This window comes from Quercus suber, unplaced genomic scaffold (assembly GCF_002906115.3).
Source record: "Quercus suber isolate HL8 unplaced genomic scaffold, Cork oak 2.0 scaffold_39, whole genome shotgun sequence".
Taxonomy (NCBI): Eukaryota; Viridiplantae; Streptophyta; class Magnoliopsida; order Fagales; family Fagaceae; genus Quercus; species Quercus suber.
The window spans coordinates 796,403-814,611 of NW_027069504.1; the positions used below are offsets into that span (position 1 = coordinate 796,403).

The following is an 18,209-nucleotide window of genomic DNA, read 5'->3' on the forward strand; positions in this document are numbered from 1 at the left end:
CCTTGCACTTTATAGTCACCCAAAAGATTCTACTCAATACTCATTGCCATTACTGAGTGCTCTCGCTTCAATTTCTCTTCATTAATTCTTCCTTATGATGCTTAATTGGTCGATTAGCTTGTTAGTATTTTGAGTACTAATTTGAATTACACTAATAAAAAAATTCTAGTAATAATCTTATGATATATATATATATATATATATATGATACATATATAGTTAAGACTTACTTTGGATTTAATGTTTGTTTTTCTAAACTAATGCGCCAAGACATGTATGAATGTTATATTTTGAATTTTTCTTGAATTGCAAATCAATATGATTGTTTTATCTTGGCCCCCCTAAGCAAAAATTTCTGGCTACGCCCCTGTAAGTATATTTTATAAATGTTCATAGTAGAGTACTGGAGCTTTATGTCTCCGTTTGCTTCTATGTATTTTTCTATGAGTGCCTTTTATTTGCCCTTTCCACTGTTTGTAAATTCCTTAATAGCATTTATGAATATTATACTTGTTAGAGGTTTTGTAGGGAGACTGTGGAGATCTGAGATGAGAGTGATTGCCATTTGCAGTGCTTATATAGTAGTTGTATTACAGTAATATTTTGTAATAAAACATGTATAATTTGGAGTGAATACGTTGTTTTATATAATCATACATTTTGGATATGAATGCTAACATGTGTGTGATGGTAACATGAGATTTTTCAGTACTTTGTTTTATTTAAAATAAAATTAAAAAAATCTCTTTTCCTCTTCCTCATGAGAGAAGCCACAGCAAAAAGAAGAGGTCATAAAATTAATTCCACCTTGTGATGGTATTTGTGACATTCATTTTAATTAGCTTAATTACTGTTGGATTAATTTACTGGGAAGCCAACTATCAAAAAAAAAAAAAAATACTGGGAAGCCAACGGGCCATATGTTCAATCTTGCAGAAATGTTTATATGTTCTTCAAGGTGGTATGGTACTATATATGGTTCTAAGCTTAAAAAAGCTTATTTATACTGTCGTTGCATGCCAGTGTTTTTTAGAGAGAGTGAACTTACTGTGACCATTATGAATGATTCCACAATAGTTTCTTACTTTCCTTTTACTTGTTGTATAGGTAGTCCAGAGTGTGAATGGGTCTTTGTGAAAAGAAGATAAAGTTGAATAAGAATGGTATGAGAAAAGGAACATTTTGAAGTGCCAAGCACCTCTATTCAGAGCCATGTAAGAACGACCAGGTTATGGGCCCATAACTCAGTGCTATTATGCTGTACCACATGGAATTTTGGAAAGATAAATGGGGTCCAAAAGTATTTGGCTTTACAAATGCATTGAAATTTTTTGGTCTCACTGACATAGCATTAGCATTTGAGATAGTGCTCGACTGGACCCATCATAACCCAAAAATACAGAGGATGGTTTCAAAATTTATGAAACTCTACTTTTCCTGAGCTTTATGTCCCAGTATATAATCCTTATTTTCCTTCGGTGGATCAAAGATAGTGTCTTTCCACTCAATTATTGAGCAGTACTGGGGTCTTCTTGCCTTTTTTTTTTGTCTTCACAAAAGCCATTATTGAGGAGTGGGGCTGTTGTTTAAGTAGTAATTATCAAGCGGTGGAGTCGTTGTTCACATTTATCTGTTTATTTCTAAGTGGACTCTTGCCTTTACATAGCTAGCCAAGTCTTCTTTCACAGCCACTTTAATCTTCCTCCTCCAATATTTCAAACTACTCTATCAGCTTGCTACGTTTTCTATCATCCAACAAGAAAAAATGGCCGATGCAATCCTGTATGGCGTTGTGCAGACGATCATTGAAAGCTTGGGCTCCTCCACTCTCCAACCGATCGGATCGATTTGGGGTGTCAAAGATGATCTCGAAACAATGAAGAACACTGTTCTCGCTATTCAAGCTGTACTTCAGGATGCGGAGGAGCAACAGGTCGAGAATCACCAAGTCAAGCACTAGCTCATGAATCTCGGAGATGCAGTTTATGATGCGGATGACTTGTTGAGCGAGTTCACCACTCATGTGTTGCAGCAAAAGGTGATGGATGGTGATAAAATTGTAAAGAAGGTACGCACTTTCTTTTCTAGTTCAAACCCACTTGTTTTTGGTCTTGAGATGGCTCGCAAACTAAAGGCTATGAGGGAGAGGCTTAATGATATATCAAATGATAGACACCAATTTCAGTTGAAGTTGGTAGATTGTCCTTTAGAGACACGAGTTGTGACTAGGGGGAGGGATCAAACTCACTCTTTTGTACCTGATGAAGATGTCATCGGGAGAGAAAAGGATAAGCAAGCCATCATAGATCTGTTGTTGGACTTTGATGTGGAAGATAATGTTTCATTCATATCAATAGTGGGAATTGGTGGGCTAGGAAAAACCACACTGGCCCAGTATGTATTCAATGATGAGAAGGTCCAAACTAATTTTGAGTTGAAGATATCGGTGTGTGTCTCTGATGTCTTTGACATTAAAAAAATTGTTGAAATGATAATTGGATCTACAACTGGTAGAAAGCCCGAAAACCTAGACATGGATCCATTGCAAAATGAACTTCGTGAAACTCTCCGCCAAAAGAAGTACTTACTTATATTGGATGATGTCTGGAATGAGGATAGTGAAAAGTGGTATAATTTGAAAATTTTTTTAATGGATGGTGCAAAGGGAAGTAAGGTGGTGATAACTACACGATCCAACAAGGTTGTGGAGATTACTAGTACCTCATCCTATTTTCTAGAAGGCTTGTCAAGGGATCAATCCTGGTCATTATTAAAGAAAATGGCATTTAAAAAAGGCCGGGAGACCATCAATTTTAACCTCGAAGCAATCGGGATGGACATAGTAGCAAAATGTCATGGAGTGCCTCTTGCTATAAGGACGATAGGAAAAGTCTTATTCTTCAAAAAAACTGAAGCTGAGTGGTCATACATCAAGAATACTAAACTCACAGATGTAACTGAATTAAAAGATGGTATTATGCCGATTTTAAAATTGAGTTACGATTATCTCCCATCACATTTAAAATGTTGTTTTGCATATTGTTCATTGTTTCCCAAAGATTATTTGATCAATAAGTTGACATTGATACAATTATGGATATCACAAGGTTTTATCCAATCATCAGAGGAGAACCTAAAATTAGAGGATGTTGCCAATGAGTACTTTATGGATCTACTTTGGAGATCCTTCTTCCAAGAAGCAAAAGAAGATCGAGGCATGAATATGAAGTTTAAAATGCATGATTTAATTCATGATCTTGCACAATATGTATCAAAGACTGATTGTATATTGGTTGATACCAGTGCAAAAAATGTGAAAGAAAAAGGACGCCATCTATCGTTTCCATTTTACAATGTTTCATTCTTTAAGGAGAATTTAAGCACGTTGGTTAAAGCAAACAAGGTACGAACATTTATGTTGGCATACAATGAGTGGAAATATGATCAGGGAACAATTGAAGAATCAACTCTCAGAAAACTTATTTCTAATTTTAGATACTTGCGTGCATTAGACCTACATGGTTTAAATATGAAGATGTTGCCAGATACCATAGGTACTTTGATATGTCTAAAGTACCTTGACCTTTCCTTTAATGATATTGAGGTTCTCTCTAGTTCTATTACAAAATTGGTGAATTTGCAAACACTAAAGCTCTGTAAGTGTGAAAAGCTTAGGGAGTTACCAGTAGACATTCAAAAAATGGTAAGCCTCAAGCACCTTGACCTAAACGATTGTGAGAATTTGACTCATATGCCATGTGGATTAGGGCAATTGACTTCTCTTCAAACATTAAACTTATTTGTTGTGAGTAAGGGTTCTTCCAAGCATTGCGGTGGACTACTAGAATTAAACAAGCTAAATGAGCTGACAGGAAAAATAGAGATTAAAAATTTGGCATGGGTTAAAGATACCACCTCAGAATTCAAGGTTGCAAATTTGAAGGAGAAGGAACATCTCAGTGAATTGGTATTATACTGGAATCTAGAGGGTTATGATGGCGTACATGCCAAGGATGATGAAAATTCCATGGATGGCCTCCAACCACATCAAAGTTTAAAATATTTGGAAGTGGTCGGGTACGTGGGTGTGAGGTTTTCTAGTTGGCTTTCATTCTTAACAAATCTCGTTGATTTATTTATAAACAATTGTAAGAAGTGCCAATATTTGCCACCGTTGTATCAACTCCCAACTCTTCAAAAACTAATTATTTTGCAAATGGATGGTCTGGAGTACATGACAGACGGGGATATGAATGATGAAATATCTGCTTCACTGGCATCACCATCAACATTTTTCCCATCCCTTCAGACACTCTGGCTCTGTGGCTGCCTCAATCTAAAGGGATGGTGGAGGAGTGTGGATAAGGGGAATGAGGCAACAACGACATCAACAATATCATCATCAACTAATCACTATCACCAACACATACCGTACTTTCCGCGTCTTTCTTTTTTTTTTTTTAGTGGTTGCCCTAAGATGACTTGCATGCCGCTATTTCCAAATCTTGAAGAAGGGCTTCGGTTGGAGGATGGCAGTTTGAAGGCATTGGAAGAGACAATAGAGATGAATAATAGGGGAGGAAGGGCTTCTTCATTTCCGTCCTCTTCCTCTTCCTCTTCCTCCTCCTTCTCCCCTCCTCTCTCCAAATTAAAGTTATTGCAATTGACTCTGGAGTTGGAGTCTCTGCCAGAGGAGTGGTTTAAAAACCTAACTTCTCTTAAGAGATTAGAGATTTGGTCATGTCCTAATCTGACGTCACTTCCCGAAGGGATGAGTCAACTCACCTCTTTACAGACCCTGGAAATTAGGGGCTGTCCCCAATTAAAGCAAAGATGCAAGAAGGAAAATGGAGAGGATTGGGATAAGATTTCTCACATCCCAAATCTTGAGATAGATTGAACTACTGCATACGCTTCCCTGGTATGTTCTTCACTCTTCTCTGATTTTTATTTTTATTTTTTTTGATAAGTCACTCTTCTCTGATTCTTTATTTTTAAACTTCTTTTAATTTCTGTAATTCCAGGCGAAAGATTTTCAAAGCACAAGCAAAACCAAAATTTCTATAATTTCTTTTTCCCCAGTTTCTTTTTCTTCGCCTAGAAACAGCCTGGGCCTCATTATCTGGGTTTCTGATTGATGCTGAAATTGCAGATGGAACATGACATGGATTTCGAAGGGGCAGAAAGGAGGGAAGAAGAAAGCGTAAGTGAAACTCTACATTTTGTTTATTTTCTTTGAAATTGGGATTTGATTTTAGTTGTTTTTATGTAGAAATTTGAAATTTTATATAAATCTTTTTCTGGGTTTCTTTTAAAATACACATTTCTATGAGGTTATTAAAACGAATACTTGTTTTGGCTAAGAATATGTTTATGATCCGAGTACTTCTATGTGTTTCCCAAAATTATTCTGCTTCACTTATTAATAACCTCATAGAAGGGTGAAGATTTACCTCACATACATAAGATCCTCCTCCCTCGTGTTATTCTTTCTTAGTTTCCATTGGTTGCCACGGTAGTATAAATATCTATGGTTGTGATCAGCTGTAGCAGTATTAGGATTACAACTATGGGTTTTTGACTCCTTCAGTGTGCTAGAACCACTGTTGATGCCCCACTTTCAACGTTCTCTTGGTAAACAAGAGAAGGAAAATATTGAGCTATTGTGTCCATTGGCAAAACTAAAATTTTATAGTCTACAATAATAGCTTGGTTCATATGGGTATAGGAAAATATTTTGAATTATTGAACTAATGAATTAAGGATGGACATACTATCTAAGGCAAGATAAAGTTACAGTGTCTTTTAGGTAGCATCCAAAGGTACTTCTCCTCTTTTAATGTCCCTAAACTTGCTTGTTTCTTCTTTCTTATCTGTTGCACTATAAATCCACAGACCATTTCCAATGATTTTGGGGTATCATGAACTTGATTGTACTGTTTGAAGAAGAGATTGTGAGTTGGTCATTTTGGGGCATCTTACTGCACTAATAATTGGGTTTAAGGATTTCTAGGTTGAGATTAGGCTTAAAGTAACAGCTGGATATGGTTATAAACTTTGCAGAACAAATGCCAAAAGGATAGTAAAAAAGAAGAAGGAAAAAAAAAAGCATAGAGAGAGAGAGAGAGAGAGAGAGAGAGAGAGAGAGAGATGAGACAAAATTGCCTTAGAATCAGACGAAGGCCTTTTTGAAGTTTCAGCTAGAAAATAATTACTAGAATCTTTATTGTCAGTTGGGTTGAACCACTTAAAATTCTTAATTATCGCTGTTTTTAGTTGTTTATCCATTTCTTGCTTAAATGGAGATGACATCTGCATAGTGTTCTATTTTATTTTATTGCTGTTGATGTTTTGGAAAATTTATTTACTATTTCTTTATGCAGGGATATTTTGAAGTGCAAAGCAAATTTTTGAAAGGGTGCCAGCAGAAAACAGGGGATGATTGCTAAAAACTTCTCACATCCTAGGTATGTGCTTAATTCTTTGTTCTATGCTGTTTTCTTATGATAACAAACATCTCAGTTGATGTCATATGCAGAACCAATTGAGGCATAGGAAAAGCTAGGCATTAGAATTGGTGCTTATTCAAACTGAATTAAGGTTTTTAGCTTACAATCATAGCTTGGTTCATAAGTTTTATAAGAAAAAAAACTTGAAATTATGGAAGTAATGAACAATGAAGTTTATGCAGGATAAAAACAAGGTTATAGTGTCCTTTAGGCTCCATCCAAAGGTAGACATTTTCTGTCATCCTTAAATTTCTAGACTTTGGGGATTTCTTCTTGGTTTGGTGTTGCATTAGAGATTCATAGGCCTTTTCCAATAAATTTGGGTCTCATAATTGTGAATATAATTTTAGAAGGTATGTGAGTTAGTCTTTAATGACATCAGGCATTGTACTGCATTAATAATTAGAACTGTCAAGGATTTTAAGGTTAAAATTAGACTTAAGAAATAGCTGGTTGAGGTTAAAATTTTGCAGAGCAAAGCAAAATATGTGTGTGTGAAGAGAGAGAGAGAGAGGGAGAGAGAGAGAGAGAGAGAGAGATTGCATATATGGAACTCATGGCTTAGGTTTATGGTCCTTCACTTTTGTCTCTGTATTTATTCAAACATGTTCTATGTTGTGGCCTGTTATGTCTCTCTCATTAGTGTATCTTTGGTTCCTATGAGAAAATGTTTGGTTGTGTTTGTTGTAATTGTGACAAAGTTCTGTTTGCTAATTGGAATTTGGGTGATAGTTTTATGAATATATGGCTAATAGTATATTTTATATATGTTTATCAGAGTGCAACTCTTTTTGTGTGTTTGTGTTTCTATAAATTTGTTCTTTCTAATTTGCTCTTTGTACTTTTTGATTTAGGAATAGCATTTGTGAATATTCTACTTGTTACAAATTTGTATAGAGAGATTGTGTGAAGGTCTGAGAAGAGTCACCTTAAGGGATGGTGGAGGAGTGTGGATAAGGGGAATGAGGCAACAACGACATCAACAATATCATCATCATCATCATCATCAACTAATCACTATCACCAACACATGCTGTACTTTCCGCATCTTTCTTATTTATGTTTGGAGGATTGCCCTAAGATGACTTGGATGCCGCTATTTCCAAATCTTGAAGAAGGGCTTTATTTGAGGAATAGTAGTTTGAAGGCATTGGAAGAGACAATAGAGATGAATAATACGGGAGGAAGGGCTTCTTCATTTCCGTCCTCTTCCTCTTCCTCCTCCTTCTCCCCTCCTCTCTCCAAATTAAAGGAATTGCGTTTGTTTGAGATTGAGAAGGAGTCTTTGCCAGAGGAGTGGTTTAAAAACCTAACTTCTCTTGAGAGTTTAGAGATTTGGGACTGTCCCAATCTGACGTCACTTCCCGAAGGGATGAGTCACCTCACCTCTTTACAGGCCTCGTATATCTACTATTGTCCCAATCTGACGTCACTTCCCGAAGGGATGAGTCACCTCACCTCTTTATAGAACCTAAGGATAGGCAATTGTCCCCAATTAAAGCAAAGATGCGAGAAGGAAAATGGAGAGGATTGGGATAAGATTTCTCACATCCCAAATCTTGACATAAGTTGAACTACTGCATACGCTTCCCTGGTATGTTCTTCACTCTTCTCTGATTTTTGATTTTTTTTTTTTTTTTTTTTTTTTAACTTCTTTGATAGTTTCTGTAATTCTAGATGCAATATTTAGCTTCCCTGGTATGTTCTTCACTCTTCTCTGATTTTTGATTTTTTTTTTTTTTTTTTTTTTTTAACTTCTTTGATAGTTTCTGTAATTCTAGATGCAATATTTTTAAAGCTCAAACAAAACCAAAATTTAAAACTCTATAATTTCTCGTATGAACTTTTCCACACACAAATTAAAAAACAGAACTTTTCGTTTTCTTTTTCCCAGTTTCTTTTTCTTCTCCTAGATATAGCCTAGGCCTCATTATATGGGTTTCTGAATGTGTGATTGATGCTAAAATTGCAGAAAGAACAAGAGGATTTCAAATGGGAAGAAGAAAACGTAAGTATTATATAAGCAAAACTCTACATTTTTTTTAATTTGTTTTTATTTTAGTTGTTTTTATGTAAAAATATGAAATATTATATAAATCTTTCTGGGTTTCATTTAAAAATATACATTTTTTTACTTGCTGGGTTCCATTTTATGGGCATGGTTGCAGTTATTCTTGAATCTTGACGTTTCAGAAGTTAGTACACAAGATTCTTCTAGACAAAAAATGGCTGATTCAAACATGGATGATGAAAAGACAAAAAAGTAGCACCAGTGTGTGTTTTTTTTTTTTTTTTTTTCTAAGAATATGTTTATGATCCGTGTACTTCTATTAATAACCTCCTCCTGCCCTGTGTGATCAGCTGTAGCATTATTAGGCTTACAACTATGGCTTTTGACTCCTTCAGTGTGCTAGAACCACTGTTGATACCCCACTTTCAACCTTCTCTTGGTAGACAAGAATTGGCATGTGAAGAAAAATATGGAGCTATTGGGTCTTTTGGCAAAACTTAAATTTTATAGTTTACAATAATAGCTTGGTTCATATGGGTATAAGGAAATATTTTGAATTATTGAACTAATGAATTAAGGAGGGACATACTATCTAAGGCAAGATTAATGTTACAGTGTCTTTTAGATAGCATCCAAATGTACTTCTCCTCTTTTAATGTCCCTAGTGTTCTAAACTTGCTTGTTTCTTCTTTCTTATCTGTTGCACTATAAATCCACAGACCATTTCCAATGATTTTGGGGTATCATGAACTTGATTGTACTGTTTGAAGAAGATATTGCGAGTTGGTCATTTCGGGGCATCTTACACTGCACTAATAATTGGGTTTAAGGATTTCTAGGTTCAGATTAAGCTTAAAGAAAAGCTGGATATGGTTATAAACTTTGCAGAAAAAATGCAAAGTGGATAGTAAAAAAGAAGAGTATAAATGGGTTCTTTTAATTTAGTCATATAATTTGCTCATATTTTTTTCTTGATTAATAATTTTTCTTGGACATTACACATTTTTTTAATGTATATTGGCAAAGAGTAAATATTCACATCAAGTTCAAAGATTTGCTTATTTGATTAATAATTTTGCTTGGTTATTGATACTGACCTTTTCTTCTGCATTTGAATTGAGTCCATGAAAGGGATGTTTTTTCGTGTTGGGTTTGAATAATTTTCTTGTTTAATAATGGTTATTAACTTAGCCTATGTTATGATGATGATGATGGAAATGATTTGTTTATTGAAGATGGTGAAATAAGCAGTAGGAATTATTTGTTTTGTGAAATCTTAAGGGATGAGGAGTGGCAAGGCTTAATGAGCTTGGAAAGGTATAAAATTCAAGACCCAAATTAAATTTCTGACATATTTCTAATAAGTTTTATTAGGTAGTATTGCTAATGTTAATTTAATTACTACTGAATTAAAAATATTTGTGGGTTTTGCTGCAATTGCATTGTGGTGAATAGTTTGCTAATTTTTTAAAAATATATATATTTTAAATTAGTGTTTATGACCTCAACTTTGGGTGTCATTTGGAGTACTAATTTAGTTGTCATCTATAGGATTTTCTGCCAGTAAAAGCATGATTTGAAAAAAAAAAAAAGATTTTGACCACCTTGTCAATGTTCCATTAAATAAGATGTATGTTATTATTATTATTTATTGATGATGTACTTCTTCAATGATATTCGAGTTGAATTTCTGTTACATGCTGAAAGGAATCCAAGAATCCAATTTTTGCAACAACATTCAAGGTTTTCAATGCCATTTTTCCCAGCCAATTGGGCAATGTTGAATTATTATTATTATTATTATTATTTTTTTAAATCCTCTTAAAATTTTGCTTTCAATGTTTCTATAATCACCATTCAAATGGTAATCACCCCTAGAGTCTGGCCACTACAATAAGTTAAAGAAAAAAGCTGCATTGAATTTTCCTCGGCTTTACTTTACTCAATTTGTAACTTGTGCTGTGTGGTTATTTGTGAATGTTAATGTTGTTGCCTTCATAAGCAGGTAAGTGATGCAGATGGCTATCTTGAGAGAACATTCATGAGTCCAGCTTCTTTGAGGGCTGGTAACCTTATTCGTGGATGGATGGAGGATGCTGGTTTGAGAACGTTAGCTCTCTACCTTTTTATGTTGTAAACAGTGTTGGAAGTTCGACTGATGTTTATGTTGATTTCCAGTTGGGTAGATCACTTGGGCAATTTACATGGTCGAGTTGAGGGAATGAATGCAAGTGCCGAGGCTCTGTTGATTTGTTCTCATCTGGTGATGCTTTTTTTTTTTTCCCTATTTTTTAATTTAATATTTAGTTTGCATACAAATACATAAATACACGTGCACACACACACATAGAACATGCCACAAAGACATATTTCATCAATATTGATGTGGGATATTCCTTCTTTATGATAGGATACTGTTGTTGATGCTGGTATATTTGATGGTTCGCTAGGCATAATCTCTGCATTATCTGCTCTGAAGGTTTTGAATGTCAATGGGATGATGGGAAAATTAAGGCGGCCGATTGAGGTCAGTAAGACAACAACTTCGGAACATTATATTTACTTTGTTTGTCTTTATTGATATTTAGTGGAAGAAGATTAATCTTTGTCTCTTCAGTAACATCTGGGAAAACCTTTTTATATCTGCCTTTTAACTTGTAGGGAAAATATTTAGGATATGCTTTCCATCTTTTGGGTTCCGTTGGCTTAAATTATGGTATAGCCTCATTCATGTGCAAGAGAAGCATGTTACAACGTGGGAAGAGATTTAAAATCCTGCTATTGGTGAAACAAATAGATTACATGCATGAAATACAAAGGAAATATATTTTGAGACTTTGAAACATATATGTGAGACCTGATCTCTTGAATACATCAGTTCTTATTTTTTACTCTATTCTCCATCTAGAGCTTTAATTGATGCAGACTCAATCTTGTCCTGAATTGTTTTTACAGCACTGCAATCTGATTCAGCTGTAAATTTAGATTTGTAATATGTTGGAGGTGGTGGCTATGCAGCAATTCTGATTATAGATGTCAATGAATTTCCTACTATTGCAGGTGATTGCATTTAGTGATGAGGAGGGAGTGAGGTTTCACTCTACTTTCTTGGGCAGTGCTTGGGTGTGAGGTTTTCTAGTTGGCTTTCATTCTTAACAAATCTCATTGAATTAAGACTACACAATTGTAAGAAGTGCCAATATTTGTCACCGTTGTATCAGCTCTCATCTCTACGAGAACTACTTATTTGGGATATGGATGGTCTGGAGTACATGACAGACGAGGATATGAATGATGAGATATCTGCTTATCTGCTTCACTGGCATCACCATCAACATTTTTCCCATCCCTTCAGACACTCCAACTCATTTATTGCCCAAATCTAAAGGGATGGTGGAGGAGTGTGGATAAGGGGAATGAGGCAACAATGACATCAACAATATCATCATCATCATCAACTAATCACATACCCCTGCCCTCCTTTCCGTGTCTTTCTTATTTTCAGTTATGGAATTGCCCTAAGATGAATTGCATGCCGCTATTTCCAAATCTTGAAGAAGGGCTTTGGTTGAGGAATAGCAGTTTGAAGGCATTGGAAGAGACAATAAAGATGAATAATACGGGAGGAAGGGCTTCTTCATTTCCGTCCTCTTCCTCTTCCTCTTCCTCTTCCTCTTCCTCCTCCTTCTCCCCTCCTCTCTCCAAATTAAAGCGATTGACTTTGCGGCAAATTAAGGAGTTGGAGTCTCTGCCAGAGGAGTGGTTTAAAAACCTAACTTCTCTTGAGACATTACAGATTTGGCAGTGTCCCAATCTGACGTCACTTCCTGAAGGGATGAGTCACCTCACCTCTTTACAGACCCTGAGTATCCGCAATTGTCCCCAATTAAAGCAAAGATGTGAGAAGGAAAATGGAGAGGATTGAGATAAGATTTCTCACATCCAAAATCTTCAGATATGGGGATGAAAAGTTGAACTACTGCATATGCTTCCCTGGTATGTTCTTCACTCTTCTCTGATTTTTTTTTTAAAACTTCTTTGATAATTTCTATAATTCTAGACGCAATATTTTTAAAGCTCAAACAAAACCAAAATTAAAAAACTCTATAATTTCTGGTATGAACTTTTCCACACACAAATTAAAAAACAGAACTTTTCATTTTCTTTTTCCCAGTTTCTTTTTCTTCTCCTAGATATAGCCTGGGCCTCATTATATGGGTTTTTGAATGTGTGATTGATGCTGAAATTGCAGAAAGAACAAGAGGATTTCAAATGGGAAGAAGAAAGTGTAAGTATTATATAAGCAAAACTCTACATTTTTTTAATTTGTTTTGATTTTTGTTGTTTTATGTAAAAATATGAAATTTTATATAAATCTTTTATGGGTTTCATTTAAAATATGCATTTTTTTTTCTTGCTGGGTTCCATTTTATGGACATGTTTGCAGTTATTCTTGACATTTCAGAAGTTGGTACACAAGATTCTTCTGGACAAAAATGGCTGATTCAGACATGGATGATGATAATGACAAAAAAGTAGCACCGGTGCGTTTTGTGTGTGTGTGTGTGTTGTTGCTAAGAATATGTTTTTGATCCGTGTACTTCTATTATAACCTCCTCCTGTCCTGTGTGATCAGCTGTAGCATTATTAGGATTACAACTGTGGCTTTCTACTTCTTCAGTGTGCTAGAACCCCTGTTTCAACCTTCTCTTGGTAAACAAGAGTTGCCATGTGAAGAAAAATATTGACCTATTGTGTCTACTGGCAAAATTAAAATTTTATAGTTTACAATAATAGCTTGGTTCACATGGGTATAAGAAAATATTTTGAATTATTGAACTAATGAATTAAGGAGGGGAATACTATCTATGGCAAGATTAATGTTACTGTGTGTTTTAGGTAGTATTTCCTTTTTTAATGTCCCTGTAGTTCTAAACTTGCTTGTACCTTCTTGCTTTGTGTTGCAATATAAATCCATAGACCATTTCCAATGATTTCAGTGTATCATAAACTTGATTGTACTGTTTGAAGAAGAGATTGCGAGTTGGTCACTACTGACATCAGGCATCTTACTGCACTAATAATTAGGTTTAAGGATTTCTAGGTTGAGATTGGGCTTAAATAATCACTGGATATGGTTATAAACTCTGGAGAACAAATGCAAAAAGGATAGTTTAAAAGAAGGGGAAGAAAAAAAATAAAACAGAGAGAGAGAGAGAGAGAGAGATAAGATTGCCTCCGAATCAAAAGAAGGCCTTTTTAGAGTTTCAGCTAGAAAATAATTACTAGAATCCCTATTGTCAGTAGGGTGCAACCACTTCAAATTCTTAAGTATCGATGTTTTTAGTTATTTATCCATAACTTGCACAAAACATCTGCATAGTGTTTTATTTTATTTTTTTTCTTTTGATGTTTTGGAAAATTTAATTACTATTTCTATATGTAGAGATATTTTGAAGCGCAAAGCAAACTTTTGAAAGGGTGTCAGCAAGAACAGGGGACGATTGGTAAAAACTTCTCACATCCTAGGTATGTGCTTAATTGTTTATTCTATACTGTTTTCTTATGATGAGAAGCATCTCAGTTGATCTCATATGCAGAACCAATTGGTCCTCATTCAAACTTTAGGGCTCTGTAATTGTGCAACAAGTCAGCTAATGAAGCATAGGGAAATCAAGGTTTTATAGCAAAAAAAAAAAGAAAAAAACTTTTTTTTTGGTTGCATCTGAGGAACGGAATTTGGATTCTCTATGAATCAAAAAATAAAAATTCATTACCAGAATGACCTCTCAATTTGCCCAAAAAAGGTTGAAAAGGAAAAGTAAAAAATTGTTACTTCTCCTTCAACAAATCATTTCTTCTTTAATGGTAATGTTCATACTTTTTTGGTTCTCTCTCACTTTTCCACTGTGTCTCCCATGACCTAGAAAACCTGATCGCTCAATGGCAGTGGCTTCATGTAGCTTATCAATTTATTTCATGCGGGATTTTTGAAAGAAAGTTGCATTGTTGTGTTATGTGGTGAGTGAAAAAGACCATGCTTTCAGCATTTGATTTTGTGTTGGGTGTGGGTCTGCTGTGAGGTTAATGGGGGTGACAATCATCTGCATTACATTATTTTGACTTGATTCATTCTGCTTTAATGTTGTTAAATATGTTTCTGTTGTTTGCTTTCTAGTTTAAAATTGTCAAGCAAAAATATATTATATTACATAAAATATGGAAATATATAGATATTGACTAATTTATTGTTTATAGTATGATCAAATTAGTTGGATTCTTTGTTCTTCTGCTTATTTACTGTAATGTTTCTGCTATCCAAACTTTGCTCGCTAATAGCTATCTCAAACCCTCTCTGCATTGTGTTTTCCTGTATTTGTGACCTGTGATCACTAACATGGTTACTTCTTCGTTTTTCTTTGTTACTTAATCTCAATTCTCAAGGAAGTTTCAAAATTTTCATACAGGTTCAAATACTTGTGGATAATCTGGATATAGAAAATGTAAACTCTGCTAATTTGAGGGCTGCAATTTCTGCGGCCCTCCTCCTTTTGCCACCAAAATTCACTGAGGTTTGCTTTATTCTCTAATACAGCAATGCTTGAATCTTGATCATTGTTATAATTATTAGATTAATTAGATTCACTAGTAATTATATGTTCATGCAGGAAGATCTATATGCCAAAATATGCAGTCTCTCATATATGGGTGATTTGCGTATGCTTTTTGCAGAGGACAGAAATAAGGTAAAGCTTGACAGCTCAAATCTCTAAAGGGAAATGGCTTCCTGCCTTTTATGTCATTAACACACTTAATGCTTGCCTGGTACATACACTTATGTACATAAACTGATGGATCTATTGAAATTATTAAATTTTATGTTGAGGGGGGGGGGAGGGGTCGAGGTCATACATTAGGTCCACCATGTGATGGTAACTTGGAGTTAGAGAGTTAGAGATAGATTTATATTTTACATTTCCTTAGCTTAATAACTGATGGATTCATAGAAGAACATTTGGCATCTTATGTATCATGGACAATAAGAATTGGTGATATGAACCCATGGCTGCCGAAATAGCAAAGTTTAAGGAATCAAAATAGCAACCCCATTTCAGTTCAGGTAAAAATTTACCAGGCAAAAACTTTAACTTCTTTTAGACAATCCTAACTTTTTTCTAATATAAAAATCAGTTGTGTAACTCTTTAATAATTGTCAGATAGATAAATAATTAGTTTTTGAGTAGTTAGAGGTCAGGATTTTCTCAAATTAACCTTATCTTATCTTATTTTAATCTTTGTAATCTATCCAAAGCCAGCCAACACTGGCAAGGACGCAGTCCTATATGTACCAAAGTGGTATTAGAGTGTGAGGATGGACAAAAGAGTGTAGTTTAACAAAATGTCAGTTCTCTCATGACTAAGTCAACAATAAATGCTTGAGAGAATCACAGAGATTTAAGCTTGAGGCACTCTCTCCACAGGAAAGGATGGAGAAGCACACTATGCTGCTTCTAGGAAGCACTCAGAGGGAAGAGGACAGCAAGAGGGAAATCACTGCGATCGTGGCATGTATTGTAGAAGAAGATGGAGAAGCCATTATAGATTTAGAGCAAACAGATGAGCAAGAAACACCATGTATCGGTGACCAATGCACCCAAGGCGATGAAGGTATCTGGTTGAATTAATTAGGCGAAAAGCACATTTTAGTCCCTACATTTTTAGGCGATTTCCATTTTAGTCCCTAAATTTTATTTTTACCGCTTTTAGTCCCTATCCTGAAAAACGCTTCCGTTTTGGTCCCTGCCGTTACATCAGAGACGGAAAATGCACACGTGGCAAACGGCAGAATTAAAAAATATTTAAAATATTTTATTTTATTTTAAAATAAAATAAAATTTTAGTTATCAATAATTTTAAAATAAAAATATTAAAAATTTTAGTTAAAAATATTTGTTCTTCATGTTCATGTTCTTCCTCAGAAACATGATTGCCCAGAAATTCAAGATTTTCTTCTCTTTCATTTCATTTTCTTAGCATCCAAATAAGCAAAAGCATATTAAAAACCATCATCAAACCCAAATACTCTAAGACCATCATCAAACCATCATCAAACCCAAATACTCTAACAAAACCCAAAACACTTAAGCAGTCCCACCTATTACTATCGACCCAGAGTTAGCGAAACGAGGACATCGGTGAAGACGTTGAGACAGACATCGGTGAAGACGTTGACGGAGGACTTATCGTCGTCCTGATCGGCGGTGGTGATTCCGAGCACGTAGATCGAGTTCACGAGACGGTACACAACGTGGTACCGGCTTTCCACTCCTACGATGAGCTAGCCGCTCGAGGCGATGAGAGGATCGTCGCCGAGAGAGGCGATGGAGTCGGCGTCAGCATCGGATCCGTTAGCAGGTTTGGGTTTGGATCCGTGTAGGGGTTTTTGATCGATTCGGATCCGTGTAGGGTTTGGGTTTGGATCTAAGTGAAAATGAGAGGAATTGGGTGGGGGTTTTTGAAGGAAACGAGATTGAGATGGTTTTAGTGTTTCATTTTGATAGATGATTCTTCTATTTCCTGTTTGGTGTAGAGATATGAAATCATTTCAATTTTTTCAGTTGGGAAGAGAGGAGAGAGAGTCGGTTTTTGAGTTTGGTGGGTGGGTGATATAGAAGGAGGCTTGTGTCATTCAAATGAATTGGGTTTCTGGAATTTTTTGTGTTCATGGTTTAGTGTGAAGTGATTTGGGGGTTTATGGTGTGGATTTTGGAAGCTAAATTTTTTTTTTCGTTGAGCAATATTGATATGCATTTGGCTGATGGCGTTGTCAGTTGTTCTTCTTTTTTTTCTTTGTTTTTTTTTTGGATCGTTGTTAGTTGATTGTGTTAGAGTATCTGGGTTTGATGATGGTTTTGAATATGTTTTTGTTTGTTTGGATGCTAAGAAAATGAAATAAAAGAGAAGAAAATCTTGAATTTTTGGGCAATCATGTTTCTGGGGAAGAACATGAACATGAAGAACAAATATTTTTAATTAAAATTTTTAAAATTTTTATTTTAAAATTATTGATAATTAAAATTTTATTTTATTTTAAAATAAAATAAAATATTTTAAATATTTTTTAATTCTGCCGTTTGCCACGTGTGCATTTTCTGTCTCTGATGTAACGGCAGGGACCAAAACGGAAGCGTTTTTCAGGATAGGGACTAAAAGCGGTAAAAATAAAATTTAGGGACTAAAATGGAAATTGCCTAAAAATGTAGGGACTAAAATGTGCTTTTCGCCAATTAATTAAGAAGTCTTGCTTGGAATGTGGCACTTACATAACATGGATTTTTTTTTTCTTTGATGTCGTCTTGACCTCTTAAGGATAGTTAGCATATCATTAAATCATAATGCCCCTTGGACAATTAGATGTTTTATATCTGTTGAAAAAATAAATTAAAAATAATATAATTTTGGAGCTTTTTATTCACAAGTACAGGAATTCATTTTTCTGATTAAAAATTTTATAATTGAATACTCGTAAAAGCAATGAAGATAACAATAGCTTGCAGTTGGGGGAAAACAAATGGTACTAAAGAAATGTGTTACCTACTTTAATTAGATCATAAACAAGTCCCTTGTTTTCTATGAACGTCTTGGTTTAATGTCCATCAGTGTCATGAAATCTGGAGTGCCCCTTGTGG

General features: G+C 35.0%; 1 protein-coding gene across 7 annotated transcripts; it reads left to right on the top strand.

The window, feature by feature from the left end:
• Nucleotides 1–1,302: 1,302 nt before the first annotated feature.
• On the top strand, nucleotides 1,303–15,389 carry LOC112038432 (allantoate deiminase 2). Of its 7 annotated transcripts, none has more exons than XM_065771076.1 (13): nucleotides 7,975–8,103; nucleotides 8,482–8,517; nucleotides 9,756–9,837; nucleotides 10,526–10,629; nucleotides 10,699–10,783; nucleotides 10,931–11,047; nucleotides 11,581–11,650; nucleotides 11,742–12,516; nucleotides 12,773–12,808; nucleotides 12,968–13,064; nucleotides 13,967–14,049; nucleotides 14,988–15,092; nucleotides 15,189–15,389. In XM_065771076.1, exons 4-7 carry the CDS (start codon nucleotides 10,562–10,564, stop codon nucleotides 11,647–11,649), a joined length of 339 nt encoding a protein of 112 aa, XP_065627148.1. In that variant the 5' UTR covers nucleotides 7,975–8,103; nucleotides 8,482–8,517; nucleotides 9,756–9,837; nucleotides 10,526–10,561; the 3' UTR covers nucleotide 11,650; nucleotides 11,742–12,516; nucleotides 12,773–12,808; nucleotides 12,968–13,064; nucleotides 13,967–14,049; nucleotides 14,988–15,092; nucleotides 15,189–15,389. The 7 variants fall into 7 exon arrangements, 6 of the variants coding, with proteins under 6 accessions (XP_065627145.1, XP_065627146.1, XP_065627143.1 ...); XM_065771075.1 differs by having other exon boundaries at nucleotides 11,581–11,645; XR_010628061.1 differs by lacking the exons at nucleotides 7,975–8,103; nucleotides 8,482–8,517 and having other exon boundaries at nucleotides 8,602–9,837; nucleotides 11,581–12,516.
• Nucleotides 15,390–18,209: the final 2,820 nt, after the last annotated feature.